The sequence below is a fragment of the Oryctolagus cuniculus genome, chromosome 6, assembly GCF_051225735.1.
Source record: "Oryctolagus cuniculus isolate XC-2025 breed Fujian yellow rabbit chromosome 6, ASM5122573v1, whole genome shotgun sequence".
Taxonomy (NCBI): Eukaryota; Metazoa; Chordata; class Mammalia; order Lagomorpha; family Leporidae; genus Oryctolagus; species Oryctolagus cuniculus.
In genome coordinates, this window is record NC_142872.1 from 112,256,276 (window position 1) to 112,273,826 (window position 17,551).

The 17,551-nt window shown below is 37.8% G+C and overlaps 1 protein-coding gene across 6 annotated transcripts in view; it reads left to right on the forward strand.

Moving 5' to 3' along the window:
- The window catches only part of WWP1 (WW domain containing E3 ubiquitin protein ligase 1), a 135,015-nt gene that overhangs the window by 65,542 nt on the left and 51,922 nt on the right, over nt 1-17,551 (forward strand). For 3 of the 6 annotated variants that reach the window (XM_051844599.3, XM_051844597.3, XM_051844600.3), the window contains 4 exons: nt 5,745-5,882; nt 5,970-6,036; nt 9,184-9,368; nt 15,134-15,464. In XM_051844599.3, coding sequence (XP_051700559.1) covers nt 5,745-5,882; nt 5,970-6,036; nt 9,184-9,368; nt 15,134-15,464 — 721 coding nt within the window. The remainder of the gene's footprint in view (nt 1-5,744; nt 5,883-5,969; nt 6,037-9,183; nt 9,369-15,133; nt 15,465-17,551) is intronic. The other 3 variants (XM_089335497.1, XM_051844598.3, XM_089335499.1) reach the window with 2 other exon arrangements.

Genomic DNA, 17,551 nt, shown 5'->3' on the forward strand with positions numbered 1-17,551 from the left:
TAATTTGAATCCCTTTGCTTTCTTTTTCTTGTCTTATGACTCAGGCTAAAATTTCCAGGACTATACTGAATAGCAGTGGTGAGAGTGGACATCCTTGTCTGGTTCCAGATCTCTCAATGGGAATGCTTGCAGCTTTTTCCCATTCAATAGGATGCTGGCTATGGGTTTGTCATAAATTGCCTTGATTGTGTTGGGGAATATTCCTTCTATACTCTAGGTGCTTACAGTTTTCGTCATGAAAGGGTGTTGTATTTTATCAAATGCTCTCTCTGCATCTACTGAGAGAATCATAATGGTTTTTGTTCTTTAGTTTGTTAATGTGGTGTATCACATTGATTGTTTTGTGAATGTTAAACCATCCTTATATATCAGGAATAAATCCACTTGGTCCAGGAGAATGATCTTTCTGATATGTTGTTGGATTTTATTGGCCAGAATTTTGTTGCGGATTTTTGTGTCTGTGTTCATCAGAGAAATTGGTCTGTAGTTCTTTCTCTGTTGTATCTTTTTCAGATTTAGGAATTAAGGTGATACTGGCTTTATAGAAAGAATTCAGAAAGATTCTCTCCCTTTCAATTTTTTTTTGAATAATTTGAGAAGAAGTATAGTTAGTGGTAATGAAATGTTTTAAGCTGTTAGCTAAACATAGCTATCCAGTGGCCTTCTTAGAGGTTATACCAGTTTCTGTACATTGAAACATGTGAGTATCCATTTGGTAAATATTTCCACTTTAATACATAAACAGATGAAGATTTTTCTTACCAAATCATTCATACTTCATTTAATATTATCTCATTCTTTGTACATTTTCCTAACTGGTTTATTTTCTCTCACTAATTTATAAGAGCTCTTACTTTTATCTCCCAGGTAATCATTTGCCTCTTTATTTATTCTGAAATTTTTTTAAAGATTTTATTTATTTATTTGAGAGGTAGAGTTACAGATAGTGAGAGGCAGAGACAGAGAGAGAGGTCTTCCTTACGTTGGTTCACTCCCTAGATAGTCGCAATAGCGGGAGCTGCGCGGATTCGAAGGCGGGAGCCAGGAGCTTCTTCCTGGTCTCCCTTGCGGGTGCAGGGGCCCAAGCACCTGGGCCATCGTCTACTGCTTTCCCAGGCCATAGCAGAGAGCTGGATTGGAAGAGGAGCAGCCGGTACTAGAACCGGCGCCCATATAGGATGCTGGCTCTGCAGGCAGAGGATTAACCTACTGTGCCATGGTGCTAGCCCCAATTCTGAATATTGGTTTAGATAGAAGTTTATTATTTTTTCAGTCATTAAGTTTTATTGATCTTTTATTATTTTTATGCACAGAAAACCCTTCCTAATCCATAGGGTTTATAGTTATAGTTATTATTTTATTTTTAATTTGATGTCTTATAAATTCTAAAGTTTATTTTATATGGTAGTATGTTGGAGCTTACCTTTGTGAATTAATGAACATTGATTTCAAGCATGATATATGGAAAGACTTAAGAGTGGGAAGGCCTGGTTTTTAATGAGGTTGTATAACCTAGTACTTTCATTTTGCTTCTAAAAATTCAATTTTTGTCATATTTATGTGTATATTGGCTGGCCTACAAAATGGCCCCTAGGCATTCTTACCTTTTGTTTCACGCACTTCCCCTTTGAATCGGAGATGGTCTGGGTGACAAATAGGACGTGGCAGAAGTGATGGTAAACAACTTCCATGACTCAGCCATAAGAGGCTTCTCCTTTCTTGCCTTGGTGTCCAGGGTTACTCATCTGAGTTGACAGGCAACCACTGTGAGGACTCTCAAGGCCTTGTATAGAGGCACCCATTTGTCAGACATGTTTGGGCCTCTCCTGGTCCTAGTCCACAGAAACTACTAACCATAGTGGTTACTGTTATTTAAACCACTAAATTTTATACTTGTTATTCGGGTAATAATTAATACATTATTTAAACAGTTTTTAAAAAGCACTCCAGAATGTGTTTCTGAAATAAAAATAAATTTGTATAACCTAAAGATGAAGATTTTTAAAGATCATTTATTTTCTGTGGAGACATAAAGGGTGCGTATCTTTAGCAAATTTATGATTACAAGATAAATTACCTAGTTATATACATGGCTCCTCAAGGATTCGTTCTGTTGCCCTCTTAAAGATGAGGAAAAATGTAAAAGATGTCCAAAAAGTCAACTTCTGCCTTATAAGAATAAATTTCTTAAGGACAGGACTAGTGTCTTAATCATGTTTTTTAAAAAAGATTTATTTACTTGAAAATCAAAGTTACACAGAGAGAGAAGGTGAGGCAGAGAGAGAAGTCTTTCACCCGCTGGTTCACTCCCCAATTGGCCGCAACGGCTGGAGCTGGGCTGATCCAAAGCCAGGAGCCAGGTGCTTCTTCTGGGTCTCACACATGGGTACAGAGCCCAAGGACTTGGCCATCCTCTACTGCTTTCCCAGGCCATAGCAGAGAGCTGGATTGAAAGTGGAGCAGCCAGGACACGAACTGGTGCTCATATGGGATTCTGGCACTGCGGGCTGCAGCTTTACCTGCTATCCCAGAGCGCCGGCCCCAGTCACTTATTTTAAATGTTTAGTAAGCACTTTCTAAAGGGTTTATCACTGAATTAGTTGGACAAAGCAAAACAGAAAAATTCTGGTGGTAATAAGTGATAAGTCCACTAAGAAAATAAGCAGAGCATAGGTAGGGATGTCTGTGTTAGGGCTGTCAGGGTCTATCCTGCCTCTCTAGGCACTCAAATGTCCGCTAAATATGTCTGAGTTGGTTTGTTTATATTATGATAGAACCTTATGCTTATCTCTCCTACATACACATGTAGATATGAGAATTATTTATGTGATAGTTCACCCAGTTTTATGATTCAGAAGGTGACACCTCAGTCTTCCATGTTCATAATTATTAAAGACTATATGCCTTAAACAACCTCAACCTTCCACTGCAGAACAGCACATGTTTGTGGCATTGATGATTTTTCAAAAAGCAGAGGCCCTTTCTTCAGAAAAAGAGAAGAGGCAAATAGAGCTTCATGAACTAGATTTAAAATAGGGGCCCATGCTGATAGCCACTGTCATCATACTGTGCCTTTTGGCCACCAGTCAGATGCAGGCTCTGAGCTTAGATTCCCTGATTCTAGACTCTTGGGGGGACCTCTAAGCCACTGTCAGAATTAGAAACCAAACCTGACTGAATGCCAAGAGATTATCCTTAATCTGCTATTGGATAATGAACCCATCATCAAAGATCACAAATTACAATAACCTACACAAATAAGACTCCATAAGAAGAAATTAGCAGATGTTTTCTATAAAGAACCAGATTGTAAACATTTATGCTCTGAAGGCATATAGTCTGTGTTATACCTATTCACCTTTGCTATTTTAACATAAAAGCAGCCAAGGAGAATAGGAATGAATGAGCTTGAATGTGTTTAAGTAAAACTTTACTTATAAAAATGAGTAATGGGCCAGGTTTAACTTAGATAAAGTAATTTGCTGACCCCTGGAAGAGGGTAGAGTTAAGGACATATTTTAAGAGATAATGGCTGGGCTCAATAGGCTAATCCTCCACCTAGTGGCGCCGGCACACCGGGTTCTAGTCCCAGTCGGGGAGCCAGATTCTTTCCCGGTTGCCCCTCTTCCAGGCCAGCTCTCTGCTGTGGCCCAGGAAGGCAGTGGAGGATGGCCCAAGTGCTTGGGCCCTGCACCCCATGGGAGACCAGGAGAAGCACCTGGCTCCTGCCATCGGATCAACGTGGTGCGCCGGCTGCAGCGCGTCAGCTGTGGCAGCCATTGGGGGGTGAACCAACGGCAAAAGGAAGACCTTTGTCTCTGTCTCTCTCTCTCACTATCCACTCTGCCTGTCAAAAAAAAAAAAGAGAGAGATAATGGCTGGAGTTTTTGCTACTGTGCTTTCAATCCATCTCCAAGCTAATATGCTTGGGAAGTAGTGAATGATGATACAAGTGCTTGAGTTCCTACCATCCACATGCGAGACCCAGTTGGAGTTTTTGGGGCCTTGCTTCAATCTTGTGGCCGTCTTGGGAGTGAACCAGTAGATGGAAGATAAATCTCTCTCTTTCTGTCTCTCATCTCTCTCTCTTGGTCTCTCTCATTTTGCCTTTCAAATGAATGAATAATCTTTTAAGAAGAGGAAATGGCTGCTGTTTTTTGAGCACTAATGAAAAACATAAATCCACAGTTGCATACTGTCCCAAGTAGGACAGCAGAGAGAAAATTGTACTTAGATGTACAGGGTCTTGGCAAGAACAAAGATAAATAGATTTTAAAAGCAGCCAAATAGAAAAAAGTCATTTATGTGGATTTATAAAGGACTGTAGAATTAACAATAGTAAGATAATGGTAAAATACCTTCAGAGAGTTGAGTGAAGATCATTAGCAAAATAAAATTCATGTCCAACACATTTATCTTTTGAAGACAAGAAAACAAACATTTATAGATTCATAAGTGAGTTTACCAAAGGGATTTTGAAAGTCTGTTCTGCAGGAATCTATTCAGTAGATGAATATTTTAGGAAGAAGTTAAATCTCTAAACTCCAGATGCTTTAGATGGAGGGAGATAATATGAAAGAGAATATTGGTCAATATAGTTTTCATAATTTTCTCTATTTGTTATCATTATTATTTATTTTTTGTTATGGGGTGGAATTGAAGTTTGTGGTGCTACAGATGTTAGGAGCAGAAGTTCTATAAAGTCTGTTTTTATGGTTCCAGTACAGTAATTAATAGTTATAGATTTTGTCTTGTTTTTTTCTGCATTTGGATAAATATTTAATGGGTTTATGTTGGACACTTAGTAAATCTGTTGAAAATTCATTTAAGACATGAAATGTACCATGATTTCAAAAGCTGCCAAAAGCCACTGAAGGTCAAATTGAAGTAATCAGCCTCAGTTTGGATAATAAAGTATCATTAATAACTTTTTAAATTTTGAAGTTTAAATTTTAAAATTTAAAGTATAAATTGACAAATTATAATTATACTTAAGGGGTACAAAATGATGTTATGATTTATGAATACACAGGAAAAAAACTTCGATTCCTACTGTCTCATTGGTGCTTTGTACCCTTTCATTATCATATCTCCATTCTTCCCACCACAACTAATAATCTTTATTGTGTGTGATACAATTGAAGCACAGTGACCTTGAGTTTAATTAAGAACTAGATGTCCTGACAATGGCAAGTATTTGGCCTTATATTTAAAAATGACTATTATTACTTAGTATTTATTGAGTGTTTGTTGTGGTCAGATGTGATGATAGTAGAACTCTGTCTGATTTTGCATTAAGTCCATATGACTTAAGTCTCTGTTTTGTAATGAGAAAATTGAAGCCTAAGAAGTTTTGAATAACTTATTGAAAGTACAGCCAGTAAGTAGCAGAACTGGAATTTGTAGCTGGACTACCTGACTCTCTTGTAGAAATTTTGCCTCAATCACAAGAGTCTTCTGTGTACCTTGGGCAAAAGATTAAAGTTTAGGCAGTTGCTATGCTTATTTGATATATTTATATGTTACCTGAAGTTTATAAAATACCCAGATACAATTAAAGATGATAGTGAAAGCCTGGGATTGGGGAAGAGATTACTAAATTAGGTATGCAAAGGATTAATTCTGGTGTAGTAGAGAAGGGTCTACAGATAAAAGTGCACAGAATTCCTTTCAAATGTAGCTGATATTTTTGCATTTGGCAAAAGCCTTTAAATTAGAATAATTAGAGTATTCTTTTTTTTTAGTGGAAAGAGTGAAAGAACAATTAAAACTTTCCTTGGAAAACAAGAATGGCATAGTGCAAACTGGTGAATTGGCTGTTGTGCTTGATGGATTGGTGATTGAGCAAGAAAATCTAACAAACTACAGCTCATCTCCAACCAGTAAGCTAAGTTTATATTTTTTTAAAACTTTAAAAAAATAAGCAAGAAGCATATAAAAACCTAGTTTATTTTTTTCTCGTTGTTTAGTAGAAATACGACAAAATGGTGATGCCTTACATGAAAATGGAGAGCCTTCAGCAAGGACAACTACCAGGTAGAATATTTTATTTTAGTATTTGTGGCCAGATGATGCAACATTTTCCACATATAAAGTTGTAAGTTTTAACCTAAGGTTAGAATTTGCCACAAAACTTAAAAGCTTATATCTAAATATGTCGTTTGAATTCTCGTGAAATCTTTTTTTTAAAGAGTTTTACTCAGATATAATTCATATACTCTAAGATTCATTTTTTAAAGTTTACATTTCTATGGTTTTCAGTATACTCAGAAGTGTGTAACCATCACCACTGTCTAATTGCAGAACATGCTCATTATCCCAAAACTATCCATGAGTAGTCACTTCCAGATCCTGCTTCCTCCCAGATCCGAGCCCTGTGATCTACTTTCTGTCTCGATGGATTTATTTGCTTGTTTGGCCATTTCGTGTAAACAGTGGCATACCAAATGTAAACTTTTGTGACTGGCTTCTTTTACTTAACATAGTTCCTTCCTTATGGTTCATTCATGTTGTAGCATGTATTAGGGTTTCATTTTATAAAACTTAAAAATAGCTTTAAAATTCTATATTTGGGTGAATTTTATTGATAAAAAGAGTCGGATATTATGGAAAAATTTTATTGCTGCCTGAATTAGCTTTATGCTGTAAATCTCAAGATAGATGTTCCTTACGTCGTGGTCTTCTCTCGAAAATCACCCTGTCCCTTGAAAAACTCTCTGGTATTCATGTTTCATGATCACTGTGATAGGCTCTTTGAAATATTTAGATAGGAATAAAATTATGTATTGGATCAAATATAGTGAAATTAATATCCAAAAATATATTGCTATAAAATTGTTAAATTTGAAAAAGTATGCTGGTATAGAATGTGACTTTTATTAATCCAAAAATCTATTAATTATGTTAATCCTAAATTGCCAAAACATAATTCTCATGAGAGCTTACTTACTTAAATAGATGTTTGCCTTCAAAATGTACATTTGATTTAAATAAATGTATTGAATGTCCATATTATATTTTCCATTGAAAAAGTTTAGGACTGAAAGGGTGCAACAGATTAATTAAAATGTATTAGCATCTATACATATGTTTTTGTAATTTTTTTTCTCATTTAAATTATTTTTTAAATTTATACATAAGCATTGTACACATTTAAGGGATACTGTGTGTTGCTTTGATACAAGTATACATGTTTTTCTAATTTTTAAAGTACAGTTTTAGATGGATAAAGGAGCTCGAATGACAACTAACTTAAAACCTAGTATTATTTATTACACAATAACACATTCTGAATCAAAGATAAGTTCTATAGTACTACCCTTCATATTGGTTCTTTAGCATAGACTCCTGTATCTCTGATTTGTTGGGGAGGGGTACACAAATCAGAATCCTTTGGGAGCCTTTTCAGACTTTACTTGCCCAGACTTCCTACACAAGTCTCATTCCAAATACATAGGTGGCAGAAGGAGGACCAGATTCATGAATCATTTGTTTCTCAGGACTCTGCAGAGAACTCTCATGGAAAGTGCTGTAGGCCCAGGAAATAGCAGGTTCAAAGACCTTGAGCTCAGTAACAGTTAATTTGTGTTCTACAAATTCTTCTGATTTTGGAGTATAATACTTAATCTTCTCTGATAATCTTGAGTTCATTGTAATTTTATTGCCTAGTATATATTAGTTGGTAATAAATATTTAAAGGCTTTTCATCATACTTTTCGTGTTAGTAAGATTGATACAAAGCATCTTTTGCAAGGTGAGCAAGGAAGAGCTTGGAGAGAAAATGGATTAGAGAAATAAATAGGGTGGGAGTGGTACAGATTTTCAAAAGTTTTGTTGACTGTTATAAGAAATCTAAATTTTTTTCCCAAGCATAGTGGATTTTAAGCAGAGGAAGGACTTGATCTGATTTGTATATTTAAAACAACACTCAGGTTACTCTGTGGAGAACATATATAGGGTAGCCGCTCTACATGGAAAAGCTCTTCTGATCATTCAACAAGACTTAAGATGTTTACTTTTGTAGTTGTATTATTTATTTCTTTATTTGCAGTTAACTTATATATACTGTAAATTCTTAAAATTGTTGTGTGTGTGTGTATGTATGTATGTATTTGAGAGACAGACACAAAATTCCCATTTGCTAATTTGATCCTCAAATGCCTCTAATAGCCTGAGCTGAACCAGGCCAACACTGGGAGATAGGAACTCAGTCTAGTTGTCCTAAGTGGGTGGCAGGGACCCAGCTACTTGAACCATCACCAGGTGCTTTTCAGGTTTTTCTTAGCAGGAAGCTGGAGTCAGAAATGGAGCTCAGGACTTGAAACCAGGCATTTCAATATAGGATGCAGACATCTCAACTGCCAGGCCAAATGCCTGCCCATGTACTATAAATTCTTATTAATAGCTAGCTTTTTATGATCATTATATACTCTTACAGTGCCTAATATATCATTTGCAATTAATATTGACAAACTTTTTCTGTATTCAATAAAATTAAAAGTTTAGAATATATTTTTGCACGTTTCATATAATTTCATGAGCTTTTTGTAACTACTTTGGAGCATTAAAATAATTTAGTATTTCTACATTTAAATATTTAAAATGTACAGATTCATTTGACTGAAAGTATATTTATATATTCCAGTACTTTTTCATCAGTTTGGGTACAGTTAGAATAATGGAAGTATGTTGTATTTGTGTTCATTACTCTTTTTTTAAGATTTATTTATTTATTATTTGAAAGTCAGAGTTACACAGAGAGAGAAGGAGAGGCAGAGAGAAGGAGAGGTTTTCCATCTGTTATTCACTCCCCAATCAGCCACAATGGCCAGAGCTGAGCCTATCCGAAGCCAGGAACCAGTAGCTTCTTCCAGGTCTCTCTCATGGGTGCAGGGGCCCAAGGACTTGGGCCATCTTCTAGTGCTTTCCCACGCCATAGCAGAGAGCTAGATCGGAAATGGAGCAGCCAGGACTCAAACCGGCACCCCTATGGGATGCCAGCACTGCAGGTGGTGGCTTTACCCACTTAGCCACAGCACCAGCCCCTGTGTTCATTACTCTTTATACCTGTTCTTTTACTCAAATATTAAAGTCGCAAATACTTCTTACAAAAATTATGGTGAAAAGTTGTTTAATTGTGCTTAACTCATTGAAGTAAAGTTTTTTGTTTTTATCATTTTACAGGTTGGCTGTTGAAGGTACTAATGGAATAGATGATCATGTATCTACAAATGCTGTAGTCCAAGACTCTTGCTGTTCGCATGTAGTTAATGGAGACAACACACCTTCATCTCCATCTCAGGTTCCTGTCAGACCCAAAAACACACCAGCTCCAAAACCACTCACATCTGAGCCTGCCAATGACACTGGTAAGCATGGCTGGGAATGACACGTTGTTCAAGTAAAAACTAAGTCAAGTGTATGTATTTATGCCTGTGTTTCCTATATTGTACAGTCTTGAGCCTGTTCTGTGATAGAAATTTTAAAATTATAGTGCTTGGAATTTTTTCTGAATTTGAAAACTTCTAGATAATTTAAGGAGATACTTCAAAAATATGTTAGTTTAGAGGTCACAACAGATTTACTAAGCAAGTGCTGTTGTATACTAGTTAAATTCTTGGCTTTATGGCAAAAAATATTGTTAATTAATGGTATAACATTTATTTCTGAAAGAACTATGCTGAATTCATGTGTTGGGAAAAGTAATTGGTGGTTCCTTTAAGATGTCTTTTTTTTAAGATTTTATTTGAGAGTTAGAGTTACAGAAAGTGAGAGGGAGAGACAGAGAGAGAGGTCTTCCTTCCGTTGGTTTACTCCCCAAGTGGCCACAATGGCCAAAGCTGCACCAATCTGGAGCCAGGAGTCAGGTGCTTCTTCTGGGTCTACCATGCGGGTGCAGGGGCCCAAGGACTTGGGCCATCTTCTGCTTTCCCAGGCCATAGCAAGAGCTGGACTGGAAGAGGGGCAGCTGGGACTAGAACTGGCGCCCATAAGGGATGCCAGTGCCGCAGTTGGAGGATTAACCTACTGCGCCGCAGGGCCAGCCCCAACATGTCTTTTAGTATACAAATTTTCTTTCTTTTTTTGTTTTATTACTTAGCATCTGATTTGGTAGAAAGATGTGTGAGCTGATACAGTTCTCAAAAAATTTTGTGTTTCTAAGAGTAAGCATACTCTTAAAAAAGAAATGTCTACAGAAAGGTTTCTTCCTTAATCCTGTTTTTCAGTGGACTCACCTGTAGGATTCATAAATTATTTTTTGTTTGGTCTTTATAGATTAACTCCTTCAAGATGAGTCTCCTGAAACTTGGGACTTACCAACTTACTTGCTTTTGTGCTGGCAATCAAGGTGTAATTCTGGTCTTTCGATTCTGGAGACTGACTGTTCTTTCATATGTCTATTTATGGGGAAGTATTCAAAATTAGGAATATGTAAAAGAATAGTTAGTAATTACCTGAAAATAGGTGGATTTATAAGAAGACTGAATTTAATATTTATACCTAAGGTTGGGGGAAGGGGGATATTTGCCAAGAGTTATCCTGAGAGGCTTTATAAACATGAGAACTGACATATGAATGGTACTTTTTAAAATGTATTTATCAAAACTACCCTACCCCCCCCCCATTTTTTACCCTAAGATTTATTTTATTTATTTGAAAGACAGAGTTACAGAGAAAGAGAGAGAGAGAGAGAGAGATCTTCCATCCCCTGGTTCACTCCCCAAATGGCTGCACCACAGACTAGGGCTGGGCCAGGCTGAAGCCAGGAGCCAGGAGCTTCCATCAGGAAGTCGAGTGTCTGGGACTCATAAAGCACTTCAGCGTGGGATGTGGGTATCCCAAGTCATGACTTAACCCACTGGGCCTCAATGCCTGCTCCTCCTCTTAGCTTTCTTTTTTTTTTTTTTTTTTTTTTAATGAGGTAGCAATTTGTTTAAGATTTTACTTTATTTATTTGAAAAGCAGAGTTACAGAGAGAGGAGAGATAGAGCTATCTTCCATCTGCTGGTTCACTCCCCAAATGGCTGCAACAGCTGGAACTGGGCCAGTCTGAAGCCAGAAGCCAGGAGCTTCTTCCAGGTCTCCCATGTGGGTGCAGGGGCCCAAGTACTTGGCTGATATTCTACTGCTTTCCCAGGCCATAGCAGAGAGCTGAATTGGAAGTAGAGCAGACAGGACTTGAACTGGCGTCAAATGGGATGCTGGTGTCTCAGGAGGCTGCTTTACCCACTAGCCACAACACTGGCGCCTCCTCTTAGCTTTTTAATTTGAAATAATTATAAATATACAGATTTGCAAAGAAATATACAGGTAGATCCCATGCACTCCTTAGGAGCACCCCCCACAATTATATATATAATCTAGTACAGTGCCAAAGTTGGGAAATTACCATTGATATGATACATAGAGCTTGTTCCCATTTCACCATTTCTATCTCCACTATGTGTGTTTGTGCACAAGTTTTCATATGTGTGTGCTTATTTTTGTGCAGTTTTATCATGTGTGTAACTTCCTGTAACTTCCACTAAAATTGTAGGACTGCACTGTTACATAAGGCTCTCTTGTGCTTTATCTTCTTTATTGCGACACCCACTCTCAAATATGAATTGACTCAAAGAAACTTAGAGCTATATACAAGCAGATATTCTTCATGTTAAGTTTTCAAAGGCAGTGAAAATGGTGTTTTTAGTACTTTTCCTCTTGTTCTTACAAAACACCTAACTCTGGGTAACTTAGAAAGAAAGGAAGTTTATTTAGCTCACAGGTTTGGAGGCTGAAGTCCGAGATTGGGAGGCCTTATTAGTTTGGTATCTAGTAAAGGCCTGTGGCTTAGTTTAGCCACACACACACATACACACACACATTCTATTCGTTAGTTCACTCCCCAGATGGCTGCAGTGGCCAGATCTGGGCCATGCTGACCCAATAGCCCAGAATTCTATCCAGGTCTCACATGTGAGTGACTGGAACCCCAGTACTTGGGTCATGATCTGCTGCTTTCCTAGGCACATTAACAGGAAACTGGATATGAAGTGAGAAGCTGGAACTTGAACCAATATTCCTATATGGGGATGCCGGTGTCACAAATGGCAGCTTAACCCACCATACCACAATGCCAGCCCCCCTTTTTTGTTTCTTTACGTATGCCAATTTCTGTAAAAATTTAGTGTTTTTAGCTGTAATATACATAGAGTTGAAACTCAGAACTGCCTCTTTAGTTTAGAGATTTACATCAGGTATATTAGCTATATTATTAACTCATATCATTAATAAGGTTTTCATAATGCACTGTTACCTGCAGTTTTTTTCCTTTTAAAGATTGATTTATTTGAGAGGCAGAGTTACTGAGAGAGAAGGAGAGAGTGAGAGAAAGAGATATTTTTCCTTCCACTGGTTCACTCCCCAAAGGACTACAATGGCCAGGGTTAAGCCAGGCCAAAGCCACGAGCCTGGAACTCCATCTGGATACCCCATATAGGTAGCAGGGGCCTAAGTACTTGGATCATCTTATGCTGCATTTTCAGGGAGCTGGATCAGAAATGGAACAGCCAGGACTCGAACAGCTTCCTATATGGGATGCGGGCATTGCAGGTGGCTTAACTTGATGTGCCACAACTCTGGCCCCATCGGCATAGTTTTGAGGCAGGTGTGTTCAGTTTTCTTCATGATTTTTCTTTAATTTATTCATTCAACAAGTATTTATTTTTTTACATGTCAGGCACTTGTTAGCTTTTAGAAATATAAAACTGAATGAATCTAACAAAGCTTTTGCACTCTAAACTTAATGAAAAATGATATAAACAAATAAATGATTTAGAGAAAGAAAATGTGGTGTAATATCAAACTAGAGTGAGGGCAGGGCATGTATAACATTAAATAAGGTGTTCAAGGACTGCCTTTCTGACAGAAAGATTCAGTATGGACTCCATATGATGAGAAAAGCCAGTATCAAATATTCAGAAATGATAGGAACAATAAGTGCACTTCCCTGAAGTGGGAAGGAGTTCATTCTACTTAAGGAACAGAAAGCAATCATTGTGGGAAGTCAGTGATGGCTGTGGATCAACTTGCTTTTCTACTTGATTTAGGAATCCATTGGTATGTTTGCTCAGGGGAATTTTGAGATCTATTACGTGTTTTTAAAATGTCACTTTGGATGTTGTTTGGAGAATGGATTTTTAAAAAGATTTATTTATTTGAAAGGCAGAGTTATAGAGAGAGAGAAAGAGGGAAAGAGAAATCTTCCATCTGCTGGTTCACTCCCCAAATGGCTATAATGGCTGGGATTGGGCCAAACTGAAGTTTGGAGGCAAGAGCTTTATCTGGATCTCCTATGTGGGTGCAGGGACCCAAGCCCTAGGACCATCCTCCACTGCTTTCCCAGGCACATTAGCAGGGAGCTAGATCAGAGTGAAGCAGTGGGAATTTGAACCAGCATCCACATGTGATGCCGGCCTCACAGGCAGTGACCCACCTGCTATGCCACAACGCCAACCCTGGAGAATGGGTCAGACCAATTCGGAGGTTTTGCAGTTGTGTAAACAGAAAGTGGTAGACTAGAATGTAGTAGTAAAGGTGAAGAGAACTGCTGAGATAGCTTGCTGTTGAAATGTATATGGGGACAAAATGTTTGCCTTGACTGACTGGTACAATCTCACATTTGATTTTCTATTTCTAATGGTTTGTGTTTTCATGTGCTAAGTTTCAGTGTTCACAAAGGTATTTGTTTCTTGTTAGGCTGGTTTATATCTTCCCTCAAATGATACTCTTATTCCATTTAAATCGTTTGGAAAACTGCTAATCCTTTTTTTTTTTTTTTTTGATGGGACTTTAATTTCCATACCATGAAAGAGTAAACATTGAGATAAAGACTGTAAGTAAACATTATGTAGGATACATAAAAATTCAGTCTCTCTACACACACTCTTTATGTGTCTCTATGATGTCTAAATATTGGGTAGGGGATAGCTCTGGATTTTATTTCTTGGATTTCAATGTTGATGGTTTTTTTCCCAAAGCCATTCTCTTCTATGCTTGATATAGAACTTGATTTATTCTGTTCTTTGGAACATACCATTTACTTTCTTGAATAGTACGGTAGTCTTGCTACAGTTTAATTATTTTTATTTCTTTGAAAATTTACCTGGAGATTTCATTAGTCTATGTCTTCCTCTGCTATTTTCATTGGAACTTTGATGGTACTTTCCTTTTTTTTTTTTTTTTAAGATTTTTTTTATTTGAAAGGCAGAGCTAGAGACAGGCAGAGGCAGAGAGAGGTGGGTAGGTCTTCCATCTGCTGGTTTACTCCCCAGATGGCTGCAATGGTCAGAGCTGTGCCGATCTGAAGCCAGGAGCCAGGAGCTTCTTCCTGGAAGAAGCAGGAGCCCAAAGACTTGAGCCATCTTCTACTGCTTTCTCATGCCATAGCAGAGAACTGGATCAGAAGTAGGGCAGCCAGGACTCAAGCCGGCACCCATAAGGGATGCCAGCACTGCAGGCCGCAGCTTTACCCACTACCCCACAGCTCTGGCCCCTTGATGGTACTTTTCTAATAGGTTTTGTTCAATGATCTCTTCTTGCAATTTTATTTTTACTTACTTTCATAGTAACACATAGTTGAAGTCAATTAATCTCATTGAAATATGAAGTAAGAAAACTATATCACTAGGTCTTAGTGCTAAATTATTTCTTTAGAAAGTATAGAATGGATTCCTGAATCTTTTTATGGTTCTCTATAGTACTATCATAATTAAAGCCATCATATATTTTTCATTATTGGCAAAAGTGTTGGTACTAGCTTACCACTTGCATATGAGACAGAAGATTGTAAGGGATCATTTTACAGTTTTTATATAGTGCATGCAGGCTTTCTCTCAGAACTGATCATTTGGAGGGAAAGCACTTGTTATTGTAATGGTGGTTTCTCTTTCCTTAAGGTATAGTATGTAAACGTAAAATTTTATCATTTATATATTACATGTGAACAATGAAAATATAACCTTGATCTTATGTTTTCATTACCTGGTACGTACGTTGTTCAGTTTGGATTAGACTCTGAATAAATGTATTGATTGATTAGGAAATTGGTTGCCTTGCTATTACTTGACAGATTATCTTAACTTTCCCTTCTCAGTTAATGGAGAATCATCCTCATCTGCGCCAACTGACCATGCTTCTGCCATTGGCACTCCAGTAGTACCTGAAGAAACCACCTTGTCTTCAGACTGCACTAGCACTACTGTTGAAGACCCTCTCGTTCAAGAGATACCCACTTCCTCAGAAAACAATGAATGTATACCTTCTACCAGTGCACAGTTGGGATCTGAAGCTAGAAGCATACTAGATGCTGATCATTCTAATTCTGCAAGTAGTTCTGCTTTTGACAAATTAAGGCAGCCAGAGGGGTGTGCGGAATCTGTACGGCAACAGTCTGGAAATGCCAACACAGAAACTTTGCCATCAGGGTATGTTAAGGATGTTGTTGGTTGTTTGACTTGCCTTTATGTAGCAACTTTTTGACAATATATAACTATTGAATATGTATGTAAAATGTTTTCATTGTTGAGAAACTTGAAGTCTGGCTTTTAATTTGATTTGCAGTATTAGTTTATTAGCTACAAGGCACATACTTTTTGAAACTATAGATTGTTGCTCGTCTAGTTGAACTGTGACTAGTATGAAGGGGAAAAAACCTGATTTTGATTTGCAAGATTCTATCAGTTTGATTTTAGGTTTACTTTGGTAAGGGTGAGTGTGACATCTCATATAATAATGTCAATTTTCTAGCTTCCTTTATGGTCTACTCTCCAGACCTCACACTTGAGAATAAGTAGCTGTCATCTTCCTCAGTATTATAGTACTGAATCCTTGAGAAAGTCACATATCCTTGCCGACTAGGTCTATTAACAAACTTAATTTTTCTTTGCTGTCTGGTAATCTTATAGACTGTTCATGGGGCCGGTGCTGTGGCATAGCAGGTAAAGCCTGCAGTGCCAGCATCCCATATGGGCACAGGTTCGAGTCCTGGCTGCTCCACTTCCGAGGCAGCTCTCTGCTAAGTCCTGGGAAAGCAGTGGAGGATGGCCCAAGTCTTTGGGCCGCTGTTCCTGCATGGGAGACCCAGAGGAAGCTCCTGGCTCCTGGCTTTGGATCAGCACAGTTCCAGCCATTGAGGCCATCTGGGGAGTGAACCAGCAGAAGGAAGACCTCTCTCTCTCTTCTCTCTCTCTGTGTCTGTGTATGTGTGCGTGTGTAACTCTTTCAAATAAGTAAATAAATCTTTTTTTAAAAAGTTGATTGATTTTTTTTTTAAGATTTTTTTTTTTTATTTGAAAGAGTTACACAGAGAGGGAAGGAAAGGCAGAGAGAGAGGTCTTCCATCCACTGGTTCACTCCCCAGGTGGCCCCAACAGCTGGAATCAGGTGCTATAAAAAAAAGAATGCTAAAAGAACTGGAAAATCTTTTGAAATTTAATACAGTACAAAATTTGGCTGGTAGAAGCAAATAATTTGCTAGAAAGTAGAGCAAAATGATAAAATTATAAAGTAGAAGTGATGTAAAAAGCTGAGAGACCAGTTCTGAACATTTAATAAGAAAATTTCTAGGGGTTAGCATTGTGGTATAGTGGATAAAGCTGCTGCCTATGACTCTGGCATCCCATGTAGGCACTGGTTGATGTCCTGGGTGCTCTACTTCTGAGGGCAGCTCCATGGTAGTACACCTGGAAAACTCTAAATAGAGAATGACTGAAGTATTTGGACCCCTTGCCATCCATTGTGGGAGACCTGGAAAAAGTTCTTGGCTCCTGGTTCTGACTTCAGCCTGGCCCTACTCTGGCTGTTGCAGCCATTTGAGGAGTGAACAAGTGGATGAAGATTCTCTCTCTCTCTCTCTCTCTCTCTCTCTCTCTCTCTCTCTCTCTCATCTATCTTTCTGTCTCTTTTTGTGCTTCTTTTTCTGTAACTCTACTTTTCAAATAAATAAAATCTTTTTTAAAATAAAGGCAAAAAATTGTTCACAAACATAAGGAATTTTATTGAAAGGCTCACCAAAATTCTAGGTACTAAGTGAAAATAGACTTATTTTTAAGAAAATTTATTTTGAAAATATTAGTATATTCTGACCAAAGAAAAAGTCTTTAAAATTCTAGAGACTAAAAGAAAAAAGAAAGTAGGCTTCACTCTAATCAGACTGGCATCAGACTTGTCAGAATCAACAGTAGAAACTAGAATACAGTGGGCCAGTGCCTTCAATGCTGAGGGAAAATGTATCCAGCCTAAAGTTTACCTAGCCATGCTGTTGAATGTGTGCATAGAAAAAATACATTTTCATACATCCTGGATTTCCAAAAATTCACTTACCATGTCATCTTTCTTAGGAAGGGATTCCTGTTACTTCAAAAATAGACAGTCAAATGGAAGATGTGGGATCAAGAACACACAGGATTGCTAGGAGAGGCAAGAAAGGAATTGGAGCATGATGGGAAAGGCAAGTCCCAGACAGCGATAGGCTTCACACCCAGTCTAGACTGGACGATGATCAGAAGGCAGG